The 26505-nt window shown below is 41.4% G+C and overlaps 1 protein-coding gene across 2 annotated transcripts in view; it reads left to right on the forward strand.

The window, feature by feature from the left end:
* AIG1 (androgen induced 1) overlaps positions 1 to 26505 on the forward strand; it is a 458548-nt gene that overhangs the window by 187656 nt on the left and 244387 nt on the right. Inside the window, exon 3 of one of the 2 annotated variants that reach the window (XM_075864338.1) lies at positions 18804 to 18905. The exons of the other annotated variant lie outside the window; for it this stretch is intronic. Within the exon in view, the coding sequence (XP_075720453.1) occupies positions 18804 to 18905 (102 nt within the window). The remainder of the gene's footprint in view (positions 1 to 18803; positions 18906 to 26505) is intronic. 2 annotated transcript variants of the gene reach the window in all.

The following is a 26505-nucleotide window of genomic DNA, read 5'->3' on the forward strand; positions in this document are numbered from 1 at the left end:
GTATTATTATAGTAATGTAGTATTCTTTTACTAATGTAGTATTGCTATAGTAGTGTAGTTTTGTTATAATAATGCAGTATTATTATAGTAATGTAGTATTGTTATAGTAATGTAGTATTGTTATAATAAAATAGTATTGTAGTATTGTTATAGTAATGTAGTATTGTTATATTAATGTAGTATTATTATAGTAGTTCAAATAACTAATTGGTTAACAATAATTTTGTACTGTATCAAATTTGAAAGTAATGCGGCCCGTCAACTTCACATTTTTTCTATATGTGGCCCACTTACCCGGCCGAGTTTGAGATCCCTGCTTTAGACGTACAGTAGTTCCCAGTGAAGACGGTTCCAATTTTCATGATCCTATGGACCGCAGAATTGATAGCGCATTACGAAAAGGGTACCTAACGGCCGCAGCTCAAGCAAAGACGGCATTAGCCTCTTCTATTGTCGCAAAGAATATGAAATCATGGCTCCTCTAGATGGAGGAAGACATAGACAATGGCGTTCCACGAGACGACATTCTGAACAATTTTAGACATGTTTCGTTAGCCTCAGATTTCCTTTGCAACGCCATGGTCCAAAAGGCCAGATTTGCAACCCACGCAATGGCCCTATCACCAGCTGGGAGGAGATCCCTCTAAATAAAACCATGGGGGGCAGATGTGCACTCTAAGAACGCACTTTGCTCCATGTAATTTCAGCCTATTAGGCTGTTTGAGGCAGAATAGGATTCTCTAATGGAGGATCTATCTGACAAAAAAAGGTAAATCTCTTCCTCAGTCAGGGAAAAGTAAATGGAAATCCTCCTCTCGTGGCCAGCCTAGAACTCAAAGCTGGGCAGGGAGACAAGATAAAGGGGAGCATTCCTCTTCAACCAGTATACAAGGATCCCAGTGAGGCGGCTATAAATGACAGAAGGGTAGGGGAAGAAACCATCCAGCCCCCGGCAGGAAGCTGGATTTCTGACACCAGAGAAATACCAGTCGGAGGAAGATTGTCGTTTTTCTACAATTAATGGGGCAAATCGTTGGGTGTTAGACATAGTAAAACATGGCTACAAGATAGACTTCATATCGCACCCCCCAGACAAATTCCTTCCCACTTCAAAATTCACCAATACGAAACAGTCTCTCCTAGAGAAAGCTATTCTAGAATTAATGAAAGTTCTAGAAAAGGTTCCCACTGCAGAAGTCCAGACAGTCTATTCAAGAGTGTTCTTAGTTCCCAAGCCAGGGGTAAATGGAGAACAATAATAGATCTTCGGTATCGAAACACTTTTATACGCAAAACAAAATTCAGTATGAATACCATCCATTCTGTACTAGACAAAGGGGATTTTCTCGCCACAATAGATCTAAAAGATGCGTACGTCCATGTACCGATTCATCCAAGGTCGAGAAAATTCCTGAGAATTGCCATCTGGATACAGAGAGAGTTGATACATTTGCAGTTCACATCTCTGCCGTTTGGAGTATCGTTGGTTACGTGTTTACCAAGGTCACAGTGGCAGTAGCAGCCAGTTTCAGGAGAAAAGGTATCACCATAATAACCTATCTGAACATTTGGCTAATAAAAGCCAATTTAGTGGAAGCACTCAATACCAATCTACAAATCGTGCTGTCAGAGATTCAAGCATTGGGATGGCTTATCAATTGGGGAACATCCCACATTCAGCCATCGCAGGAACAACAGTTCCTGGGGTTTCTCTTAAATACTCTACAAATAATGATTTACCTTCCACCAGAAAGATGGTGTGCTATACAGGAGGCCGCACGGTATCTCAGCCAGATCAGGCCAGTATCAATTCGTCTGATAATGAAAGTTCTGGGTCTGATTACATTATCCAGCGAGACTATCGAGTGGGGGAAATGGCACATGCGACCCCTGCAGCAGGAAATTCTGCAGGTTTGGACCTGAGACATAGAAACTCTGAACAATTCGGTAGTCATTTCCAGAGACCTCCCTAAGATGGAGGTTTAGTCTAAAAAACGGCAGATCTTGTGCCACGTAGTTGTGGGTCAACATATTGACGGACGCGTCCAGCTCAGGTTGGGGGCTTATATGGCAGGAATATTAGTGAACGGCCCCTGGTCTCCGACCGAAAGTCTTCTGTCTTTAAATCGCAGAGAGATGCGAGCAGTCATGAGAGCCCTTACACATTTTCACCAAGCCGTTCAGGGGAAAGCAATCAGAGTTCTCTCCGACAATGCGACCATAGTGTCTTACTTGAACCACCAGGGAGGCACCCAATCCGTAGCCCTTCTTATAGAAGTAGCACCGATTCTATCATGGGCAGAAGCATATGCTCAACAGCTGACAACTGTGCATATAAAAGGGACCCTCAACACTCTAGCAGACAGGCTGAGCCGCGACCTTCCACTACCAGGAGAATGGTCTCTAATCCAACAAAACTACAATCAGATAGCAGAATACTGGGGTCAACCACAAGTGTACCTAATGGCCACATGGGAAACCGCGAAGGTGGATCTATTTTGTTCCCTGTTCAGGGCAGATAGGCCATGGATCATAGACTCTCTAAACATGCCATGGAAGTTCCACCTGGCGTACGTATTCCCGCCCATCCCGATGATACCAAAGGTCTTACAGAAGATCAAACGGGAACAGGCTTCGGTACTTGCCATCTACCCTTTCTGGCCAAAGAGAGCGTGGTTCTCTCTACTCATGTCAATGAGCAAGGGAAACATCTGGGTTCTACCTTAGATTCCAAGCACATATATGAAAAGACCCTACGTAGTTGGTGGGCGCAATATAACAACTAACAACTAGTTGCCCGCAGGCAAGAAAGCACTATTTCCCAACTACCATATAACTAAATTGGTATAAAATGTATTTCTTTATTAGGCTATATGAAGCAAACAGACAAACTACACATAGCATCCTCAGTGGTTATCGGGGCTATCTATTAACCTCCGATAACCCCTGAGTACGCTATAGCGAAACATGTCGGGGGGCTTTTCTAATTTTAATTTCATGCTTGGCTGCTAGGCACACTGTTGGATAAATCCATGAAATGACTGCTATACTCTGCAGCCCTTGTACTCAGTCCGGACATCTAGCTCAATAGGTGCTCCATACCCGTGCACATTGCAGCAATCACCTACGATCTCTGGCTAGCGTTATGCATTGATAATTTTAATCTTATATGTGTGGTTTGTCTGTTTGCTTATAGCCTAATAAAGAAAGGGCGCCTTTTAGCCAACTCAGGACTGTCAGACACAGTCATCAACACCCTCTTACAATCTATAGGGGTTGCTGCCAACAAAACCTATGGCAGGATTAGGTTGGCATTTCTGAAATGGTGCAAAGACAACCAACTTTCCTCCTCATCACCATCCATTCAGAACATACTGGAATTCCTACAGGAGGGCTTTGACAAGGGGCTCAAACAAGGCACAATAAAAGTATAAATATTTGCACATCAGCCTTCTTAGGCAAGAAACTGTCATCTGAACCTCTCATTCAGAGATTCGTAAAAGCAGTCCAGAAAATCAGACCAACGGTAACTGATCCGGTCCCTAAGTGGGATTTATCAGTGGTGCTCATCCACCTCTGTGAACCTCTGCTTGAGCCCCTACAGTCGGTGGCATTGAAATATCTATCAATCAAGGTCTATTTTGTAGTAGCTATAACAACAGCCAGGAGGGTCAGTGACATACAGGCCCTTGGAACGGCTGAACCTTATCTTCTTTTCCTACAGGACCGTGTCCTGATGAGGACATTACCTTATTTTACCCCAAAAGGGCCTTCATTCCAGAATAGTAACCAACAGATCTAGTTACCCTAGATCTAGTGTTCTGTCCAGAGCCATCATCATCAAAAGAATGGAGACTGCACTTATTAGATGCTGGTAGAGCTTTAAAAACGCATATTCATCGAACCAAGGAGTTTAGAAGGTCCGATCATCTTTCCCTATCATTTCAGGGTCGGAATAAGGGCCAAAAATCATCTAAGGCCTCCTTGTCCATTTGGATAAGGGAGGTGATTGCTATCTGCTACACTCAGGCTCGCTTACAAACTCCACAGAGCCTCAGAGCTCACTCTGCTAGAGCTGTATACATGTCATGGGCAGAGAAAAGCTGAATTCCAATTGATCAAATTTGCAAAACAGTCTCGTGGACCTCTTCACAGACACTTGTAAAACATTATAAGCTAGACATTAGAAAAGATGGAGAGACTGCTTTTGGTTGAGCGATCATTCTGTCTGCGGTACAGAAAGACCCACCCTAAAATGGTTACATTCTACATCCCATGGGACATCAAGGAAAGTGTAATTTGTACTCACCGTAAATTCTCTTTCCTTTAGTCCTAGCAGCAGCACTGCTTTCCCCCCAATAAAATAGGTGTTTGATTCATCAGATCTTGAGTCTCTGGGGCGTTTTTTTCTTTACTGTTATAAATACACAACATGACCACTGTGATACTAGCCCTTATATGGTTACCAATTAACCCCTTAGTCACCAGCCTATTTTAGGCCCTAATGACCAAGCAATTTTTTTTATTTTTTTATAGTCACATTCAAAGAGCTATAACTTTTTTATTTTTCTGTCGACATAGCTGTATGAGGACTTTTGCGTGATTAGTTGTAATTTTTAGTGCCACAATTTTGTGGTACATATCATTTTTTGATTAACTTTTATTAACTTTTTTTCGGTGGAATAGAAAAAAAACCTGAAATTCTGCCATTGTTCTATGGGTTTTAAATTGACGTAGTTCACTGTGCGGCCTAAATAACACATTACCTTTATTCTATGGGTCGGTATGATTAAGACGATATCACATATGTAGAGGTTTTTTATGTTTTACAACTTTTGCACAATAAAAACACTTTTAAACTAAAATCATTAGTTTTTGCATTGCGGCATTCCAAGAGCCGTAATTTTTTTTATTTTTCTGTTAATGTAGTGATTTTGTGGGTTTGTTTTTTGCGGGACGAGACGTTTTGATTGGTACTGTTTTGCGGTACATGGGACTTATTGATTTAATTTTATTATGACTTTTTTGGGGGGCAATGGAAAAAAATAGCAATTTCGCCATTGTTTTTTGTGTGTTTTTTTTACGGTGTTCACCTTGCGCTTTTAATTACGTATTAACTTTATTGTTTCAGAGAAGCTCTATGGATACTCAAAATGCATTCACGTTTTCCTAAAGGGCTAAATTACAGAACCGATTTCATGTATATTTATTGACTACAAAATTGTTCTATATTTTGTTCACGTTGCATTGTCTTACATATTACATGTTGACTTATGGTGTCTTTTAAATACCAATGTATTTTACTCATGTCAACATTTTATACGTTATTTTAACTTAACTATACTGTGTTACATTTAGCAAGGATAGGGTTAACATTATCAGGCACATGTGTCTCTCTCTCACATGTTTTGAAAGCGGAGCATAGGGAAGCTAGCTATGTCTAAGAACAGGGGCGTAGCTAAAGGCTCAAAAGTTGCAAAAGTTGTTGTTGGGCCCCCCAAACTTCTTCTCATGGCCGACGGCCCACAGCTTTCAGCTGCATCGCTGGGACTCCTAAGTGACACAACGATGCAGCACTAGCAGCCAGGGGCGTCACTAAGGTCTTAAAACGCATGAGCCAATAACCCCAATATGTATATCCACCCACAAAAAAATACGTGTGTGTATATATGTGTATATATATGTGTGCTGCACCACCTTCAAAACAGCTGATTGGCGGGTGTCCCGGCAGTCGGACCCTGACCCATCAGTTATTGATGGCCTATCCTGAGGATAGGCCATCAAATTTTAGGGACTGAACAACCCGGGCCCCAGCAGACAGTAATAGTCTACTTACCCTCCTCTTTGGCTCCGGCCGCAGCGAAAGTCCTGACTCCTTTCAGAATCGGAATGTTGTGCGCGGTGCACAGTGTCGTGACGTCATGCGTGGCGCACAGCGTCTTGATGCGGAGAGACATCAGGACATCCGCTGCGCTCCGGAATGAGGAGAGTAAGTATACTGTCAGTTACTATAGTAACATGGGCCCGTGTAGTTTATTACATAGGCCCCAGTTACTATAGTAACTTTTTATAGACTTCGGGGCCCAGTCGCAATTGTGACCCCTATAGTTACGCCACTGTCTAAGAAACTTAAGTTCAAAACGTGTCCTTCCTAAGAATGTTTTACCTGTTTTGACCGATGAAATAAACATTTTTGCTTTTATTTTGGATTGAGTGCTGGACGTTATCTTTTCTATCTTTCCATAACTGGAATGAGCTAGGACTGAGGGTTGCATTCAGCTGTGTAAGAAAGCTGCCACTGGGTGGTAGGATGTCAGCAAGCTGGACCTAAAGGATTTAACTGTACAAATTTTCCATCGCTATATTACAAAATTAACATATAGGGAACCTTGCCCATAATTAGTTCTTTCTGGGGTCACCAAGCATGCCGATGCCACCACAGCTGCGGTGGGCCTGTCCTAGTTCTGACGGTTGACCCTTATGAATCCTCACGATCTCGAAAGGGACAAGTTCCTCCCATATACCAAGCTGTGACACCTACAAAGTACACAAAACAGCCTGTTACAAAACATTCAGGCTAAAAGACATAATAATGAAAAAACTTCATACAAATTAGGTTGCGAACATCTGCACTTGTGCTGTAAATATGTCCCAAGAAACAGAGCAACTTCCACAGCAAGCTTATATCAGCTTAAATGTGGATGGCCCCCACCAAACTTGTGACCAATCAATAGCTGGCTCATGAATGGAGGGAAACTTAGTTAACCCCTTCCTACCACTACCAATCAACATCTCTCTCGCTTATGCAGCCAGGGAGCAGAGCAGACTGGCAGTATTATAACAGTACAAATTTCCCATCGCCAGCATGGGTATATAATGCAAACTATTTACATTATTAATAAGACACGGATACAGTATTGTGGATAAAGTGAGGGTCGGTCACAGCTTTATTACAAAATTAACATATGGGGAATCTTGCCCATAAATAGTTCTTTCTGGGGTCACCGAGCATGCATATGCCACCATAGCCGCGGTCGGCATGTTCTATTTGTTCTAAGGGGTGGTCCTCCGAAACGCCACTGGAGCGAAGTGTAAACCTACACCAAGCTCTGACCCCCACCCAGAAGGAGGAACACGGCCCTGTTGACCGTGTCCTGAAGGCCAGAAAGGAATATGTATAAACCAATGTAATTTAAATGAGCCCCATCCTGCAACATAAGATTTCTATTTTCACCTCTAAGTTGTCTATGGCGAATAACAACCCCACCTATAGACCTAACATGGCGAGATATACGCATGATTAATATACGTCTGGCCCGCTCAATAGAGGCATGGTTTTGAGCACCTTTCCATACAACACAGGGCACGTTTTCAGACAAAACTACAGTGGCATCTTGGAAGAATGCCGAGAAACTATCTATGTCTGAACGAATGGCTGAGATAAGCTCAGTCAAGCGAACAGAGCACAGGTCATTACCACCCGCATGGGCAAGTAAGTCAGCCAGGGCGTGTGTAACCTTGCTGATGGCTACCATCTCAGGTAAAACTTGTAGCCATTTGAGACCCCATATACTCCTCCAAGAAAGAATTGGAAAGGTTCAGTCCCCCAGGACGATTAGAAGCCCTTCTAGCCGCCGAATAGGTGTATGATTGGCCTATTAACCATACTTTGGGCTGACGCAAACCTGTAATAGACAAGCAAAAGAAGTGGAAAATGAAATGTAGTCTATTAAACAAAAACAATCAACATGTCAGTAAATCCGGGCTAATGTAACGTTTAATGCAGTCAGATTGCCATCTACCTAGACGCTTCACATCACTGTCTGACATACCTGACACATCTGCGGCCGTAGCCACCCCAATATGGAAAGAATGGGTCCCGAATTCCGACACTGGCACGCCAGTGACAAGCAAGCATTGTTTTAATAGAGATTCAAACTGAAATCTAGTCTAGTGGGCCAAGAAAACCGGGGCGGAAGGACGGGGAGACGCATATCTGGAAACCAGAGATACTGGACAAAACAAGTCGGCAATCCTGAAAACCGTAAGCCAAGTGCTGTGGACATAAACATCCGTTTTTGAGAGACGAACCATAACTTTTATAGAATCGGACAGAATAATGACATCGTCTGAAAGTAAACCGAATAATTTAACTTTTGAGGGAGCCACTAATTTGCCGAAGCACAGAGCGCTAAATCAAACGAAAGAAAAAGCTCATTGCAACAACAGCGTCTCATGTTCCGAAAAACAAATACAACAGCCCGCCAATATGAGACGACGGAGAAGGGGAAAATAAATTGGGTGTCTATGGTCAACTTTAAGTGTCTTTTTTCCAACCCCTCAATATTAAACAAAAGAAATACTTGGTAATAACTTTAAAACAAAGGAAACACCGGAAAGACGCTTTTGCGTAGCTGTGGCAGAATCTCTTTTGTGTTGCAATCGTGCTAAGTAAGTCAGTCATACGCCTCATAATCTTATTGTCCAAAATATCATTAATATGCCCACATTCTAGTGACTCAGACCAGCCTTACTATGACATAACCACGTAGCAGAATACAATGCATTCTCCAAGACCGGCGTTAGATGTGTGTTATCTAGTGCCACAAGACAGAGGGGCAGGTGGACTTCTCCAGGTTCGCCAGGGGATGGAAATCCATGAAACGATCCAACTGTGAAAGAGAGAGAGCATCAGCAACTACATTTACAATAACAGGTACGTGTTTTGCTTTAAATACAATATTAACCGCTTCCCGACCGCCGACTGTAAATTAACTGCCTCCTGTCAGTGTAAGTTCGGAGGAGAGAGAACACAGTCAAAAACAATCACAGCTCCTCTGTTACCCCCACACAATTAACCGCTTCCCGACCTCTCACTAAATTCACGTCGGCGCTTGCTGGGCTCTGTGCAGCACCAACGTGTATTCGAAGTGAATGTTAATAGCGCGATTGGGTGTCTCAGAGTATCGCTAACACCAGGATCTCGCTGTTAACCCCGGCCTTTGGTCCCAGAGACCTGATTGGTTCAGGTCCCAATCACGTGATCGCAGGGAAAGTTTGTTGCAGCAACTAACTGGAAAGTTTGTTGTGCAACAAACTTTCATGGGGACCGATTGAGGATGCTGCCGTTGGTTGTCATGGCAAAACCGGAGGCCATATAATGACCTCTGGGTCTACCATGCACGGAAGCCTATGAGGACCAGCCAGGATCTGCAGGTCTTCAAGTAAAACAAGTAAAAAAAAAAGAGAATAAAAATGTTTTATCAAAGGGTAAAAATAAGTTAAAAGCTACAAAACCAAATAATGCTTTTTTTCCTATAATAAGTCTTTTATAGTAGGAAAAAAATGAAAACTTTAAAAAAGTACACATTTGGTATCACTGCGTTCATAACAACCCAAACTATAAAACTTTAATATTATTTTGCCTGCAAAAAAATAAGTAGAAAACAATACCAGAATTACTATTTTTTTGGTGACCACCCCTCACAAAATATAGAATAAAAAGTTATCAAAAATTCGCATGTACCCCAAAATGGTACCAATAAAAACTACAACCCGTCTCGCAAAAAATAAGCCCTTACACAGCTTTTTTAACTATTTCAATTATTTTATAGAAAGGTGATTTTATTGAGCAAACGCTGCAAAACATAAAAAGACTATATACATATGGTATCGCCATAATGGTATCGAGCCGCAGAATAAAGTAAAATAATGGTATTTCTCCGCAACAATAAAGTAAAATGTCATTTATAGCACACGGTGGACAAAAAACATTGTCAGAATTCGTTTTTTTGTTACCTTGCTTTCCAAAAAATTTAATAAAAAGTGATCAAAAAATCGCATGTACCCTAAAATTTTACCAATGAAAACTACAGCTTGTCCCCCAACAAATAAGCCCACACACTGCTCCGTTAGAGAAAAAATAGAAAAGCTCTCAGAAAATGGTGCCACAAATTGTGCAGAGCTTTCCAAAAGCGGATAAGATTGGGCACCATTTATCTATGAATTCTTTTTTATTTACCGCATTATTATATCCTCTTATTATGCCCTGAAGTACTCCGCACAGATTACATATGCCCCCACATTATAAACTGAAATACCAGTAAAACCCCAAACAAAACTACTACCAAGCAAAATCTGGACGTCGAAAGCCAAATGGCGCTCCCTTTTTTCTGAGCCCTACAGCATGCCAAAACACCAGTTTACGACCACAGATATGGCATTTTATATCTGGGAGAACACGTTTAACATTGTATGAGGTATTTGTCTTCAGTGGCACAAACTGGGCACAGCATATTGTGCACTAAAATGGCATATCAGTGGAAAATTGTAATTTTCACTTTGCACCATCCGCTGCGCGATAACCCCTCCGTGCACCACAACTTTAAAGCATGTGGTGGTGCGGGGGGTTATCTATGGAGCGGGCTCACACGCTGAGCCCGCTCCATATGCTGCAGGTGTCAGCTGTGTATTACAACTGACACCCGGGACTAACAGACAGGAACAGCGATCGCGCTGTTACAGGAGTCTAAAAAAAATGACATTATACTGCAATATATTAGTATTGCAATGTATTATACCAGCAATCTAATGATCGCTGGGTTAAGTCCCTTAGGGGGACTAATAAAATGTGTAAAAAAAGTTACGTTTTTATTAGTGAAAAATATAATATATTTAAAGTCCAAAAAGAAAAACCTTTCCCATTTTTACTCAACTAAAGTAACGTAAAAAAATAAAAAAAGTAGACAAAATTGGTATCGCTGCATCCGTAAAAGTCTGAAATATTACAATAAACCATTATTTAACTCGCACAATGAACGCCATATAAAATAAAGAATTTAAACCGCCAAAATCGCTGTTTTTTGGTCACCTTAGATTGTAAATTTAATAAAAAGTGATCAAAAAGTTGTATGTACCAAACAATGGTACCAATAAAAACGACAGCTCGTCCCGCAAAAAATAAGCCCTCACACCGCACAATCTACCAAAAAACAAATAAAGTTATGGCTCTCAGAATGTGGTAAAACAAAACGTTGTTTTTTTTAACAAATAGTTTTTACTTTTGAAAAGTAGTAAAATATAAAAAAAACTATATAAATTTGGTATCAGATTAATCGTATTAAGTCTCAGAAAAAATTATAAGTTGGCGTTTTTACTGCACGGTGAAAGCCGTAAAAGCAAAACCCAAAAAGCAATGGAGGAATCGCAGCTGTTTCCAATTTCAGCCTGCAAAGAATTTTATTTTCAGTTTCCCAGTACATTAAATGGTACTTTAAATGGTGTTACTAGAAACTACAACTCCTCCCGCAAAAAAATAATCCCTCACACCACTCTACTGACGGAAAAAGAAAAAACTTTATGGCTCTTGGAAAGCAGGGAGGGAAAAACTAAAATGAAAAAGCAAAGATGGAATAGTCCTGAAAGGGTTAATTAATTTCTCATGAAAAACCATTTATGACCACGTGGGGTATTGCCGTACTCGGGAGAAATTGCTTTACAAACGTTTGGTTGCTTTTTCTCCTTTATCCTTTGCAAATATGAAAAAAAAAATCATCATTTTAGTGAAAAAAATGTTGATATTCATTTTCACAGCCTAATTCTAATAAATTCTGCAAAAGACCTGTGGGGTCTAAATGCTCACTATACCCCTAGAAAGATTCCTTTAAGGAGTGTAGTTTCCCAAATAGAGTCAGTTTTGGGGTGTTTCCACTGTTTTGGTACCTCAGGGGCTTTGCAAATGCAACATGGCACCCGGAAACTATTCCAGCTAAATTTGAGATCCAAAAGCCAAATAGCGCTCCTACCCTTTTGAGCTCTGCCGTGAGGTCCAAACAGCAGTTTATTACCACATATGGCATATTGCCGTAATCAGGAGAAATTGCTTTACAAATTTTGGGGTTCTTTTTCACTTTTATTCATTGTAAAAAATGAACATTTCTAGATTTTCATTTTCACAGCCTAATTCCACTAAATTCAGCAAAAAATCCTGTGGGGTCAAAATACTAACTATACCCCTAGAAAAATTCTTTGAGGGGCGTAGTTTCCAAATTGTTGTTTTTTTTTACTGTTTTGGTCCCTTCAGGGCTTTGCAAATGCGACATGGCACTGAAAACTAATCCAGCAAAATCTGTGCTCCAAAATCCAAATGACGCTCCTTCTCTTCTGAGCCCTGCCGTGGGTCCAAACAGCAGTTTACTACCACATATAGGGTATTGCCATAATTAGGGGAAATAGTTTTACAAGTTTGGTGGTGTTTTTTATTCTTTATTCCTTGTAAAAATTAAAAAAAATCGTTTTTTCAGAAAAAAAATTTTATTTTTATTTTCACAGACTATTTCCAATAAATTTAGCAAAAGACTTGCGGGGTCAAGATGCTAACTATGCCTCTAGATAAACTCCTTGATGTGTGTAGTTTCCAAAACAGAGTCACTTTTGGAGAGTTTCCACTGTTTTGGCACTCTTCAAACCTGACATGATGCCTAAAATATATTCTAAAAAAAGGAGGCCCCAAAATCCTCTAGGTGCTCCTTTGCTTCTGAGGCCTGTGTTTCAGTCCATTAGCACACTAGGGCCACATGTTGGATATTTCTAAAAACTGCAGAATCTAGGCAATAAATATTCATTTGCGTTTCTCTGGTAAAACGTTCTGTGTTACAGAATTTTTTTTATTACAAATCAATTTAGTAAAAAAAATAACATTTGTATATTTCCCCTCTACATTGCTTTAGTTCCTGTGAAACGCCTAAAGGGTTAAGAAACTTTCCGAATGCTGTTTTGGGTACTTTCAGGGGGGCAGTTTATAAAATGGGTCTATCTATTATATACGGCCCTCAAAGCCACTTCAGAACTGAACTGGTCCTTAAAAATAGCCTTTTGAAATTTTCTTGAAAATGTGAAAAATTTCTGCTGAAGTTCTAAGCCATGTAACGTCCTAGAAAAATAAAAGAACGTTCAAAAAAAAGATGCAAACATAAAGTAGACATATGGAATATGTAAAATAGTAACTATTTTGTGTGGTATTACTATCTATTTTACAAGCAGATACATTTAGAATTAGAAAAATCGTAATTTTTGCAAATTTTCTTTACATTTTGGTGTTTTTCACAAATAAGCAATGAATTTATGGACCAAATTTTTAAACTAACATAAAGTACAATATGTCACGAAAAAACATTCTCAGAATCACTTGGATCGGTAAAAGCATTCCAGAGTTATTACCACATAAAATGACACATGTCAAATTTTAAAAAATGGGGCTGGTCCTGAAGGCCAAAATGAGCTTGATATTGAAAGGGTTAAAGGGTAACTAAACATTCGACAAACTTCTGACATGTCATAGAGACATGTCAGATGTTTTGATTGATGGGGGTCCGAGCACTGAGATCCCCACCAATCGCTAAAACGAAGAGGCAGAAGCGCTAAGCCGCTTAGTTTCTGTTCGGCTTTTTTCAGAAAGCCGATGTATCGGAGTACGGCCTCATAGACATTTTATTGAACCTGTACTCCGATACATTGATTTCTGGAAAAAGCCGAACAGAAATTAAGCAGCTGAGCGCTCACACGAGTGATTGGTTTGGGTCTCAGTGTTCGGACCCCCACCAATCAAAGCTTCTTACATGTCACTATGACATGTCAGAAGTTTGTCGAACATTAGTTACAATTTAAGCTGTAAACATTTTAAAACGAAATGCCGAATCGGAGCCAAACTAGCAGCTGCCGCTCCTTTATTATCAGACCAGAAAAGGATACGTTTATAGGTCATTGAAGCACCCCAAAGTTCGATAGCCACAATCACAGGAAACAATTCCAAAAGAGTGTAGATCGTTTCTCGGCATTCTTCCAAGATGCCATTGTAGTTTGGTCTGAAATCTTGCCCTGTGTTGTATGGGAAGGTGCTCAAAACCATGCCTCTATTGAGCAAGCCAAACGTAAATTAAACATGCGTATATCTCGCCATGTTAGGTCTCTAGGTGGGGTTAACCCCTTACTTCCGAAGGTATTTTAAACTTTAATAACCAAGTAATTTTTTTAGTCTTTTCATCGTCGCATTCAAAGAGCTATAACTTTTTTCGTTTTTTGTCGACATAGCTGTATAAGGAATTTTTTTTTTTCCGTGACAAGTATTTTTTGATAGCACTATTTTTGGGTACATATCATTTATTTTGTTAAAATGTATTAACTTTTTTTTGGGGGTAATGGAAAAAAAAACAGAACTTTTGCCATTCTTTTTTGCGTCTTAACTTTACGCAGTTCACCATGTGGTATAAATAACAGAGTAACTTTATTCAGCGGGTCGTTACGATTGCGTTGGTACAAAATTTATATATAGTTCTTTTATGTTTTACTACTTTTACAGAGTAAAACCACATTTTTTCCCCCCGAAATTATTTATTTTTGCATCATCATATTTTAAGAGCCATAAATTTTCTATTTTACTGCTGACATAGCTGTTAAGGGCTTTTTTTTTTTTTGCGGGACGACTTTTAGTTTTTATTGGTACCATTTTAGCGTACATATGACTTTTTAGTCGCTTTTTATAAAAAACATCTAAAGGCAAGATGAACACAAAACAGCGATTCTGGTATGGTTTCATATTTAATTTTTTTACAGGGTTCACCTTGCAGGTTAAATAATTTAATAGTTTTATAGTTGCAGTCATTACGAATGCAGCAATACCAAATATGTGCAGAAAAAAATGGGACATAGATAACTTCAAAACCACAAAAAAGGCCATACTTACTAAGTGGGTGGGTGAAAACCCGTTCCCAGCAGGACGCAGACAGGTAAAAAAATGCTGCAGAAGAAGGGTGCATTAAATAGTGATAGCCACTCCCACTAATCTTGAGGGGAGTGGCGAACTAAGTGCTCACAAGTGTGCGATAGATGTGTGTCAGTGTTAGTGTAGTGCTAGGGTGTGAACGTATGGTAAAAAAAAATGTGTATGTATGGAAGTGTCAGAACTGTGTGATAATGTAATAAAAAATAAATGTGTGATGAATAGGGCTCAGTGCTGTGAATAGTACATGGGGTGTCAGTACTATGTGTAATACGTGGAGGGATAATGTGCTGGTCGTCAGGCATAACATCTTGCCGAATCACAGCCTATTTGTAACGCCGCTACTGTTAGCTAAGGCGGGCTGCTCTGCATGCCAAACCAAACGCCAGCACATCATGCCCTCCCAGCATATAAGACCTGGCCGCGTCCTGAAAAAAGTATACATAGTAAAAATATCCATGAAACATGGGGCATTAGTTGTTATTTTGGCCAAAATACGCATAGTATAGGGGTCAGTGCTGTGAATAGTACATGGGGTGTCAGTACTATGCGTATTTTGGCCAAAATAACAACTAATACCCCATGTTTCATGGATATTTTTACTATGTATACTTTTTTAAACTTTCTTTTTTTAGTTCCACTAGGGGACTTCACTATTTTATTGCTTTTATAATACACTGCAATACTTCTGTATTGCAGTGTATTAATGCCTGTCAGTGTAAAACTGACAGACATCTGTTAGGCCATGCCTCTGGCATGGCCTAGCAGGCATCCACTGAAGTCAGACCTGGGGGCTTTTGTTATGCCCCCGGCTGCCATAAAAACAATCGGTACACCCATGATCACATCGCGGGTGTGCCGATGGGGTAAGAGAGGGAGCCCGCTCCCTCTAGAACTACTTAGATGTGGTGGTCGCTATTGACTGTTGCCTCTAAGGGGTTAAACGGGTGGCATCAATGCTGATTTTGATCCTGCCTGCTAAAGCAGGTCTATTCTAAGCCCTCAACTACCTCCGGCAGCTGAGAGCAGGGAGTTTTTACTCCACCCGGCGGCACTGTTTTAGCCCGTTAGTGACTGATGTAAAAACAGCTGTGGGAAGTCACTAACCCATTTCAACTTCTTTAAACAACTTTTCTTTAACCAAAACAGTTTGATCCCTTAGCAGCTTACCTTTTCTGTAACATCTTAGGGACGAGCATGAGGCAAAAAATTTACAGTGCCCTTCATTAAAGAGCCAACATGCCCTGGGATGTCTATTTGCCACTGCGGACGTGGGAACTCCAGTAGGAGCGCCAGAGGGAAAAGGAGGTTGTTGTTTATGGGATATCATCAATTGTATCCAAACGTCGGTGGCCTTAGTAGCCCAACTGACCTCAGGTTTAAGAGCTAATCTACGTCTAAACTCTTAGTCGTACCGCCACCACGCCCAACCACCATGGAGTTTATGAGATATGTATATCATATCAATATATGTAAATAGTTCATGAGAGACGTCCGGTTTATGTTGTCATAAGATACTTGACATCACAGAAAAGGCCTGTAGCCAATTTCCGAAAGTTTTTGCCACTTTAGGCTTTTTATCATCACCTTTCTCAAAACGCGTCTCTTTATCCACTATCAACAGATTGACAGACACCAAAGACCATATATCAACAAACTCCATTTTTATAATTTTATCTCCAATTCCAGACGCGATATGCGTTCTCAGCGGCACTACACCGCAGAAATAAGAATCCCGGAACAACATCCCAGATAAATTTAGAACCGACTCAGGCTGCGGAGTCACCACACCTGGGGAAGAAGATACTACATGAGCATCTATTTTTAACACCAGAGGAATTTTCCCAAGCCTGGGAACATGGCAACTCACCAGTTGGAATGACGAGAGGTTGGGCGACCACCGTAGTATCCTTATCTGCGCATTTGTTGGATCCAGATCTCCGCCTTCGTCATGACGCCTCCTCCTATTGCGACTATAGCCGCTGCTTTCAGAAGACGAGGAATAGCAAGAGACTGAACGCCCCCTGGGGGAACTCCTGGATCGCCTGCTCGCTCGTGAGCTATGAGAGTCCCTGTGAGAACGCCGGTGTTCAATAGATTCCAAACGCCGACCCCTTCCAAGGCGGATAAACCTATTATCATCCAGTGCATTTATATCAGTATCTCGACTATGCACCTGAGACCTAGTGTCAAGTTTGCCGTTCCTCTCAAAATGGTGCAAAGCGGATAAGCCAATCTCGCCATGAACAGAGGATTCATGCTGAGGAGTTCTAGTAACATAATTCATTACGAAAAACTCCTCAGCACTATCATAGTTTTCTATCAAATTGAGATATTGGGGGGCTGGGTCAGGTTACTAGATGTTTCTGCAGAAGCAGCAGTCACTGTGCCTGTATCTTTAACCTATTGCCTCTCCCAAACCACCTTGGAAGCATAACCGCTGTACTGGGTTGTCCAAACCTAGTAACAGCCTGTGAATGAGCTGCAGCCGCAGCGGACCCGGCATCTGCCGGGATAGGAAGCAGAGGGGCTTTTCCACCGCACATAAGGCCTTTTCTAGCGGCAGACACGTGTAGCGGCCGACCTGCACACCAAAGCCGACCGCGAGCGGGCAGGAGTCCGCTCTTTTAGTTAGAGGGCGGGTGGGAGGTTTAGACTGATGCTTAGCGCCAGGAGTGAAAGGACTCAGGCGGGTGGAGGGGGGCTACCACACTGTACAGGGCGGGAAGCTGGAAGGGCTTGTCCACTTACCTCTAAGCTCCCTAAAGAGACAGATAATAATGGTGTAAACCAAGCTGTACCATTCCTCTGAAGTGTCAGCCATTATAGAAACAAAGCACGTTAGCTCACAACATCTGCACTAGTGTGGTGAAGGTGTCCCAAGAGACAGAGCAACTTCCACAGCAAGCTTATATCAGCTCAAATGTGGACACCCCCCACCAAACTTGTGACCAATCACTAGCCAGCTCAGGAATGGAGGGAAACGTAGTTAACCCCTTCTTACCACTGCCAGTCAACTGCTCTCTGGCTTATGCAGCCAGGGAGCAGAACAGGAAAAGTGAGGGGCCCACAGTAGGAGATATGAAGTACATTGGCAGATTGGGGCATCAGCCTCCTAGCAGCTCCAATGCCCATTATAGCAAGATCTGTACCCTAGACAGGCAGCAGTGATCAGGGGCATAACTAGGAAAGACTGGGCCCCATAGCAAACTTTTGACTGGGTAGATAGTTTGTAGATCGCACCATGCAGCCCCCCACATCACACTTGTAGACAGTGTACCCCAAACAAATTGTACTCATCTTGGCCCCGTTCCCGCAACAAACAGAGCTGCTCTACTACGCCGATGGGGTACTTATGTAGGCCGGCGTGATCCAGTGACGTCATAAAGTTCAGAAGGATCACAAAGTTATATGAAGGAAATAACTGTCACATAGTATTGTATCATTCTAAAATGATTGGTCCAAATGCATAGAAAAGGGCAATTTTGATGACAGATTCTCTATAACAAAATAGTAAAAATATATATTACTTACACTCTAACCACACCACTCCTCTCCCTGTTGCCTCCAGACACCTTACGGCTGCTTCTTGAATTTGTCCTTTACCAAATTCATGATTGTGTGACCTATGTGACGCTTCCCCCTTTCCTTAACTTTGTTTATAGGTGCAATTGACACTCATTAATGGCTTTGAGGCTGACATGGGAACGTTTATGTATATAGTTCTTTTTGTTTATATGTTTATTAATGTACCTACTGTGTATCTAGACAACATGTCAGGCCTGCGAGTCTGTTTTTCCTAATCATGATGTATGCATGGATTAGCTTGTTCTCTGACTGGTCCTCTATGTTGTTATTTGCTGTTCAATTAAAAAAATAATAATTATATTGCTTGAGATGCACATGTTCTCTTTTTTACAGACCTAAGAAATCATTAGGCACAACAATGTACTGACATTGAATATATTGGAAACAGTGTTTGGGTAACACTTTACTGATTTTCATGTTTGTTTTTTTCTGTTTTCAGTTTGTAGTGACGATGTTCTGGGTTATTTACATATATGACAGGGAGCTAGTATATCCGAAGCTGCTGGATAATTTCATACCACCCTGGCTAAATCATGGAATGGTAGGACATTTTAGAGTTTCATATTCATGTTTGTTATTTAATGTGTGAAAATACATTGTGTGTAATATATTGGAGTGAAACAATAAATTAAAAAAATAATAATTAACTTACTATTGTATCTGACAGGAAAAAGTTGAGGCAGTATGGAATGTTATTGGTCATTTGCAGTAGCCCTGGGCATTGAGTCTGTACAGCAGTGGATGAAAGCTGTACGGGCTACGTTGTGTGCCATGTGTACGCAGATTTTCTCCCTTGTATAATGCAGCTAAATTGTAGTCATGGATTATAGCTATACCCTAATAAAGCAGAGGTAATAAGTAACTAAGCAGGCAAGACTTAAGAAAATAAACAGGTGAACAGTTACATTTACGATCTTGAGCGCACAGTATTATTGAAAGAATAAAGTTTGTATTTTGTTTGATCTATCTTCTATCATACTGTACAATATAAACCATGTTATATATACAATATAAGGCCTCATTTACACGAGCGTAATATACGCGCGTGCGACGAGCGTGCTTTTCACGCGTGTCGTACGCACCTATATTACTCTATGGGGCAGTTTAGACTATGCGTGAATTTTGCGCAGCGTGAGTGCGTTGCGTAAAACTCACGACATGTTCTATAATCGTGCGATTTTCGCGCATTCACGCACCCATTGAAGTCAATGGGTGCGTGAAAACCACGCATGCCGCACGGAAGCACTTCCGTACGAACTGCGTGATTCGCGCAAGAGCTGTCAAAAGGATGAATGTAAACAGAAAAACACCACGTGCTTTTCTGTTTACAAACATCCAAACGGAGTGTCAAATTAGAGATGAGCGCACCGAACTTCACCGGGTTCGGCCGAACTCGTTTTGACCGAACCCGGCAAAAAATGTTCGGGTACGCGACGTCAGGAGACAGTCACTGCCCACGGTGCTGAAAGACTTAAACTGTTTCAGCACCATGGACAGTGACTTTCGATCACAATATACATATACGTGTGAAAAAAAACAGAAGTTCGGACTTACCGATAAGTCCCGGCTCCTTCCTCCAGTCCGACCTTCCGGGATGACAATTCAGTCCAAGTGACAGCTGCAGCCAATCACAGGCCACAGCGGTCTCATGGACTGCCGCGTCATCATGGGAGGTGGGGCCGGATGACAAGAGAGGGACGCGTCACCAAGGCAACGGCCGGGAGACCGGACTGGAGGAAGCAGGCAGTTCATGGTAAGTTTGAACGTCTTTTTTTATTCACAGGTTGGTGTATATTGTGATCGGCATTCACTGTCGAGGGTGCTGAAAGAGTTACTGCCGATCAGTTAGCTCTTTCAGCACCTTGGACAGTGACGGGCGTCGACTAGCCTCATCTCTATGATGGCGGCTGCGCGAAAATCACGCAGCCGCGCATCATACACGGATGACACACGGAGCTGTCAAGTGCCTTTTGCGCGCGCAAAACGCAGCGTTTTTTGCGCGCGCAAAACGCACACGCTCGTGTAAATCAGGCCTAAATCCACAAAAAAAATACAATAGACTGCTAGTTGGGCAGTAGCTCTGGTAACTATATGTCCTGTGATATCTTGCCTTGACATCACAAAGTAGGGTGTGTCTATATTGCATCTTTTAGAAGCTATAGTTAGATCATTCCAAACTGTGAGCAGGATGCTGGAGAGCTACGCATGCAGGTGTAAGGGTACGTTCAAAAAACAAAATAAAAAACAGCTGAAAATTACGGAGCTATTTTCAGAAAAGTTACATAGTTACATAGTACGGTTGAAAAAAGACACATGTCCATCAAATTCAACCAAGGGATGGAAAAAGGGAAGGGAAACATTTCTACACATACATCCACAAGCCTTTTTTTTTAAAGCCGTCTACTGTTACTGCCATGACCAGCTCCTGCGGTAGACTATTCCATAGATTGACAATTCTCACAGTAAAGAAGGCTTGTCGGCTCTGCAGATTGAAACTTTTTTTTCTCCAGACGGAGGGAGTGCCCCCTTTTTTTTTTATTTTTACCTGGAACAGAATTTCACCATATTTTTTGCATGTGCCATTCATATATTTATATAAATATAATGGTGGTTTCTCTTGGCTCAAATACCCACAAAATCTCTCTCAGACCGGAGCAGGCAAAACTAAATTGGGTATGATCCAACAAATACCCTAAATAACATATATAAAGTACAGTGAAGTTTACCGCTCAGATGGCACTGGTAACAGTCCAATATCATTCAGTATGGGCTCTCTCCCAGAAAAATGCAGTGGACAGTCCGCAATCCAATGAGGGTGTGGATGGTAATTCTTATCCTTGTAGTTCCACCAAGCTCCTTATCGTCTCTCTCCACATTCAAAGAACTCCTGGTAGGAAAAGGATCTTATGTCTCTAATAGATGGAAAAAGGAAGACACATAGTGCAACACCCTCTGCAAAAAGATTGCTCCACGCCAAGTTTAATTCATACTCACAGAAGTAACAAGAAATAAAAGCATCAAGGTAAGTAAAAATCTTTAAAATTTCTAGGCGGCACGCCAAACACTCTCGCCCGACCCTGGGTTTCGCCCTTCCGGCTTCCTCTGGGGCATCTTTGAATGTGGAGAGAGACGATAAGGAGCTTGGTGGAACTACAAGGATAAGAATTACCATCCACACCCTCATTGGATTGCGGACTGTCCACTGCATTTTTCTGGGAGAGAGCCCATACTGAATGATATTGGACTGTTACCAGTGCCGTCTGAGCGGTAAACTTCACTGTACTTTACATATATTTATATAAGTTAATTATGTGCCCCCTTAGTCGTCTCTTTGCAAGGCTAAATAGGTTTAATTCTTTTCATATTTCCTCATCACTTAGATTCGTCATGCCCCTTATTAGTTTCATTGCTCTTCTTTATATTTTTTCCAACTCCAGGGCATCCTTTCTATGAACTGTAGCCCAGAACTAAACTCCATATTCTAGATGAGGCCTGACTAATGCTTTGTAAAGTGGTAATATTATATCCCTGTCCCACGAGTCCATGCCTCTTTTAATACACAACAATTTCTTGCTGGCCTTTGGAGCAGCTGATTGACATTGCATGCTGTTATTTAGTTTATGATTTACAAGTACACCCAGATCCTTCTCAACAAGTGACTCCCCCAGTGTAGCTCCCCCTGGGACATATGATGCATGCAGATTGTTGGTACCCAGATGCATAACTTTACATTTATCTACATTAAACTTAATTTGCCAAGTGGATGCCCAAACACTTAGTGTGTTCAAATCAGTTTGCAATTTACGAACATCTTCCATAGACTGAAAAATACTACATAGCTTGGTGTCATCTTCAAAAATAGAAATAGTGCTATTAATCCCATCCTCTATATCATTAATAAATAAGTTTAATAATAGTGGTCCCAGCACGGAACCCTGGGGTACACCACTTATAACCGGGGACCACTCAGAGTAGGAATCATTGATCACAACTCTCTGGATACGGTCCTTGAGCCAATTCTCAATCCAATTACAAACTACACTTTCTAAACTTAAAGTCCTTAATTTACCCATTAGACATCTGTAAGGAACAGTGTCAAATGCCTTTGCAAAGTCCAAAAATACTATATCCACAGCGGCCCCTCTGTCTAGGCTTCTGCACACCTCTTCATAAAAACAAATCAGGTTGATTTGAGAACTTCTGTCCTTAGTAAAACCGGGCTGGCTGTCACTTATAATACTATTTTTTGTCACTTAGTGCTGTATATAGTCCCTCAATAGCCCCTCAAACATTTTCCCCACGATGGATGTTAAGCTTACTGGTCTATAATTACCCACGGAAGACCTAGCACCTGCTACATCAGCTGCTCCTTCTTCTGTTGTATATACAGAGCTAAAGAACCCATTTAGTAACAATGCCTTCTCTTGATCCCCTGTGACCAACTCCTCATTACCACTATTTAGGGGTCCTACATGTTCAGACCTTGGCTTTTTTGCATTTACATACTTAAAGAATTTTTGGGGATTTGTTTTACTATTATTGGCAACCTGCCTTTCATTTTGTATTTTTGCTGATTTTATTACCTTTTTACAGATTTTATTATGCTCTTTATAATTTATAAAGGCTACAGCTGTACCCTCAGATTTGTATTTTTCAAATGCCTTTTTTTTAATATATATATTGCCCTTTTTACAGAAGGTGTAAGCCATGTGGGGTTTAATTTTAGTCATTTATACTTGTTACCTATAGGAATAAATTTTGCACTATAATTACCCAAAGTAGATTTTAAAATCTCCCATTTATCATTTGTACCATTATTTGACATTAGTTGTTCCCAGTCTATATCCTGAATTGCAGCCCTTATCCTGGGGAAATTGGCCTTCTTAAAATTAAGTGTTTTTTCCCTCCCAGCCTGTGTTTGATTTTTTACAGTATCGGTAAAATATAACTATACTGTGATCACTGTTTCCGAGGTTTTCACGAACATTGACATTCCCAACAAGCTCTGCATTATTAGAAATGACCAGATCCAACAGAGCTTCACCTCTAGTCGGGTCTTCCACAAACTAGCCCATAAAATTTTCCTGCAACCGGTTGAGGAAATGTATCCCCTTTGCAGTTGAAGCCGAACCATGACACCAATTAATATCCCGGTAATTAAAATCTCCCATTGTCACTACTGTACCAGCCTGTGCAGCCTGCTCCATTTTTTTTTATATAGCTGACCTTCCATCTCCTCAGTTATATTGGGGGCATCTATAGATTACACCAAAAGTACATTTTTTCAGTGTTTACCTCTGTTTGTAATTCCACCTACAAGGTTTCAATCTCCTCACAGTCTTCACCCACTATTGTCTCTTTCACACTCACCTTCATATCACATCTCACATACAGACATACACCACCGCCTTTCCTATTTGTCCTGTCTTTCCGAAACAGTGTAAAACCCTGTAGATTTACAGCCCAGTTGTGTGAAGAGTCTAGCCATGTTTCAGCAACACCAACTATATTTGTATGTTTCTCCAGTACCAAGGCTTCTAGCTCCCCCATTTTGCTTGCTAGACTTCTGTCATTTGTGAACATACACTTTAACTTGCCTTTCAATTATTCACTTTCAGTATCAAAAATGCGATTATTTGACATTATTTAAGCATTTTTATTTTCATTGCTGTTTTGTAACAAAAGGATTTCCTTATCCTGTTGTCTAGTCCTCTCCCCACAGTCTATTTCTCCCCCCACCAATTTAGTCTGACCCCTATCTAACGTAACTACCCCTTTATTTTCTACATTGACCTCCTGTAACGGACTGTCTTTCCTACTCACCCCTCGATTGCTGCGGCTATGTCTTTGTGAGTGCTGGCCGGCATCTCTTTGCTAGGAGACACCAGCATTCACTTCTGCCTTGCTTCACTGGGTCCCGTAGGGTGCACGCGCGTGCTCGTGCAAGGCCTTAAAGGGCCAGTGCGCGCACATGAAAAGAATCTCTAATTAGCTTATGATCACCCTAGACTATAAAGGGGCTCTGCCCTTTCACTCATTGCCTGAGCATTGTTGTGTTTACCCATGTTAGTCTTAGCAAATGGTTCCTTAGTGTTATCCTGTTCCCGTTGTTCCCTTGCCCTTCTACTTGTATCCTGTATCCCGTGCTATATTTGTTCCTGTGCCTTAGAGTGGTGGAGTAGTTGTGCCACCTGTCACGCTTGCTGATATACACCATGTCTGGTGTCTGAAAGTTAATCTGTGCCGAGACTCCATTACTGTCTGGACTATCATCTTGTACTAGGACTGTTGTTTGGCCAGCTGCTACTCTGCTACGGCAGTTTGGCCTAGTGGGTCCACATCCCCACCGATCGTGACACCTCCCTCCTCAGCCCTAGTTTAAAGACTCCGCCACCCCAGCTAGAATTATCTCCCCCAGCACAGCGGACCCCCTTCCATTTAGGTGCAAATCATCTGCAGAATACAGTTTGTACCCCAATGAAAAGTTAGCCCAGTGTTCTAGGAACCCAAAGCCTTCTCCTCTACACCAAGACTTAAGCCATGCATTTAACTCCCTGAGCTCCCACTGTCTTTCCTGTGATGCGCATAGTACAGGCAGTATTCCTGAGAAGACAACCTAAAAGCGAACCAAAGAAAGGGACATGACCCTCAAAGAAATTGTATACTGATGATATACAAGAGTACAAAAATCTTTATTAAATATATTACACAATGGCATAATACAGGATAAAAGAGGATCCATACACGGAAAAAAATACAGCAGGGTCAGATGGAACAGACCATGGACAAACAGAGTCAACCATCCAAAGATGACTAAAACACACACAAAAATAACCCACAGGAAAGAAAGTAAACGTGGGCACTGAATAGCCAAAACCCACATATAATCAAAATTCTGGTTTGTTTAGGTTGTTCAGTATTCCTGAGAATACTACCTTGGAGGTCCTTCCCTTCAGCATGTAGCCTAGTTCTTTCAAATTATTCTTAAGGCTCCTCAACCTACCATGTATTCTATCGTTGGTACCCACATGGACCACGACAGCTGGATCATCACCAGCCCCTCCCAGTAATTTATCCACCCATTCCACCACATGCCGAACCCTGGCACAAGGGAGACAGCAAACCATTCCGTTAAGCCGGTCTTGGCGACAAATTATTCTATCCGTCGTCCTGATTATAGAATCCCCTATAACTACTAATTGTCTAACCTTACCTGCATTTCCATCCCGCCGACTACTAGCTGGTTTGTTATTCCGGCTGTTAGTGAGATCAGTATCCACTAGGGCTGCCATTTCTGACACTGACACCATCGCATCATCACCCGACTTGGCAATTTTGCTTGGAATATCAGAAACAGGATTGGCCTTCCTTTTCTTGGACCCCTTTCTACTTTAATTCAGCTACTTGCATGATCCTGCTGACCCATGTCTTCACCCTCCAGTTCTACCCCACTAACTGCTTGCTCAGTGAGCAGCATGCTCCGCTTAAGGTTGTCTATCGCCCTCAGTGTTGCATTTTGCTCCTCCAGATCTCTAATGCGAGCTTCCAGGTGAACAACATGCTCACATCTGACACAGAGGTATTCACCCTTGAACTCCAGCTCCAGTCGTGCATACATATGGAAAACTGAATAAAACCTCCAATATTGCTGTCCATTATCCCAGTTACAAAAAAACAGTGAACAATTGTTAAAGTAAAAGAAAAGATGAGTACTTACAGGTACTTTAACTCCTCTTTTCAACTCCGGTTTAATAACTCCACGTGATCCACAAGCCACTTAATTTAGCAAGCCTAAACAAAGAGCAAGCTCAACTGAGACCTGCAGGCTAATTTATATCGCCTGAGAGCAATTAAGCCCTCCCCCTAGTCAGCTGCACAGCAGAACAGAAGCTAATAAGGAAAAAAAGGGTTTTAAATTGTGTCAGTTTTGCTAGCTTCTATTAGCAAGCACTTATTTCATATATCAAACACAGTTTCACACACAGTATCACACACAAGAACACAGCAAGCCAATCTGGTTTAATAACTCCTCTTGATCCACAAGCCACTTAAGTTAGCAAGCCTAATAACAGAGCAAAAGTGACATGCTCCTTTTTACGCTGTGTTTTTTTTATTGATTTCATGGGTAGATGTTTGTAGGC

This window comes from Rhinoderma darwinii, chromosome 4 (assembly GCF_050947455.1).
Source record: "Rhinoderma darwinii isolate aRhiDar2 chromosome 4, aRhiDar2.hap1, whole genome shotgun sequence".
Lineage (NCBI taxonomy): Eukaryota > Metazoa > Chordata > Amphibia > Anura > Rhinodermatidae > Rhinoderma > Rhinoderma darwinii.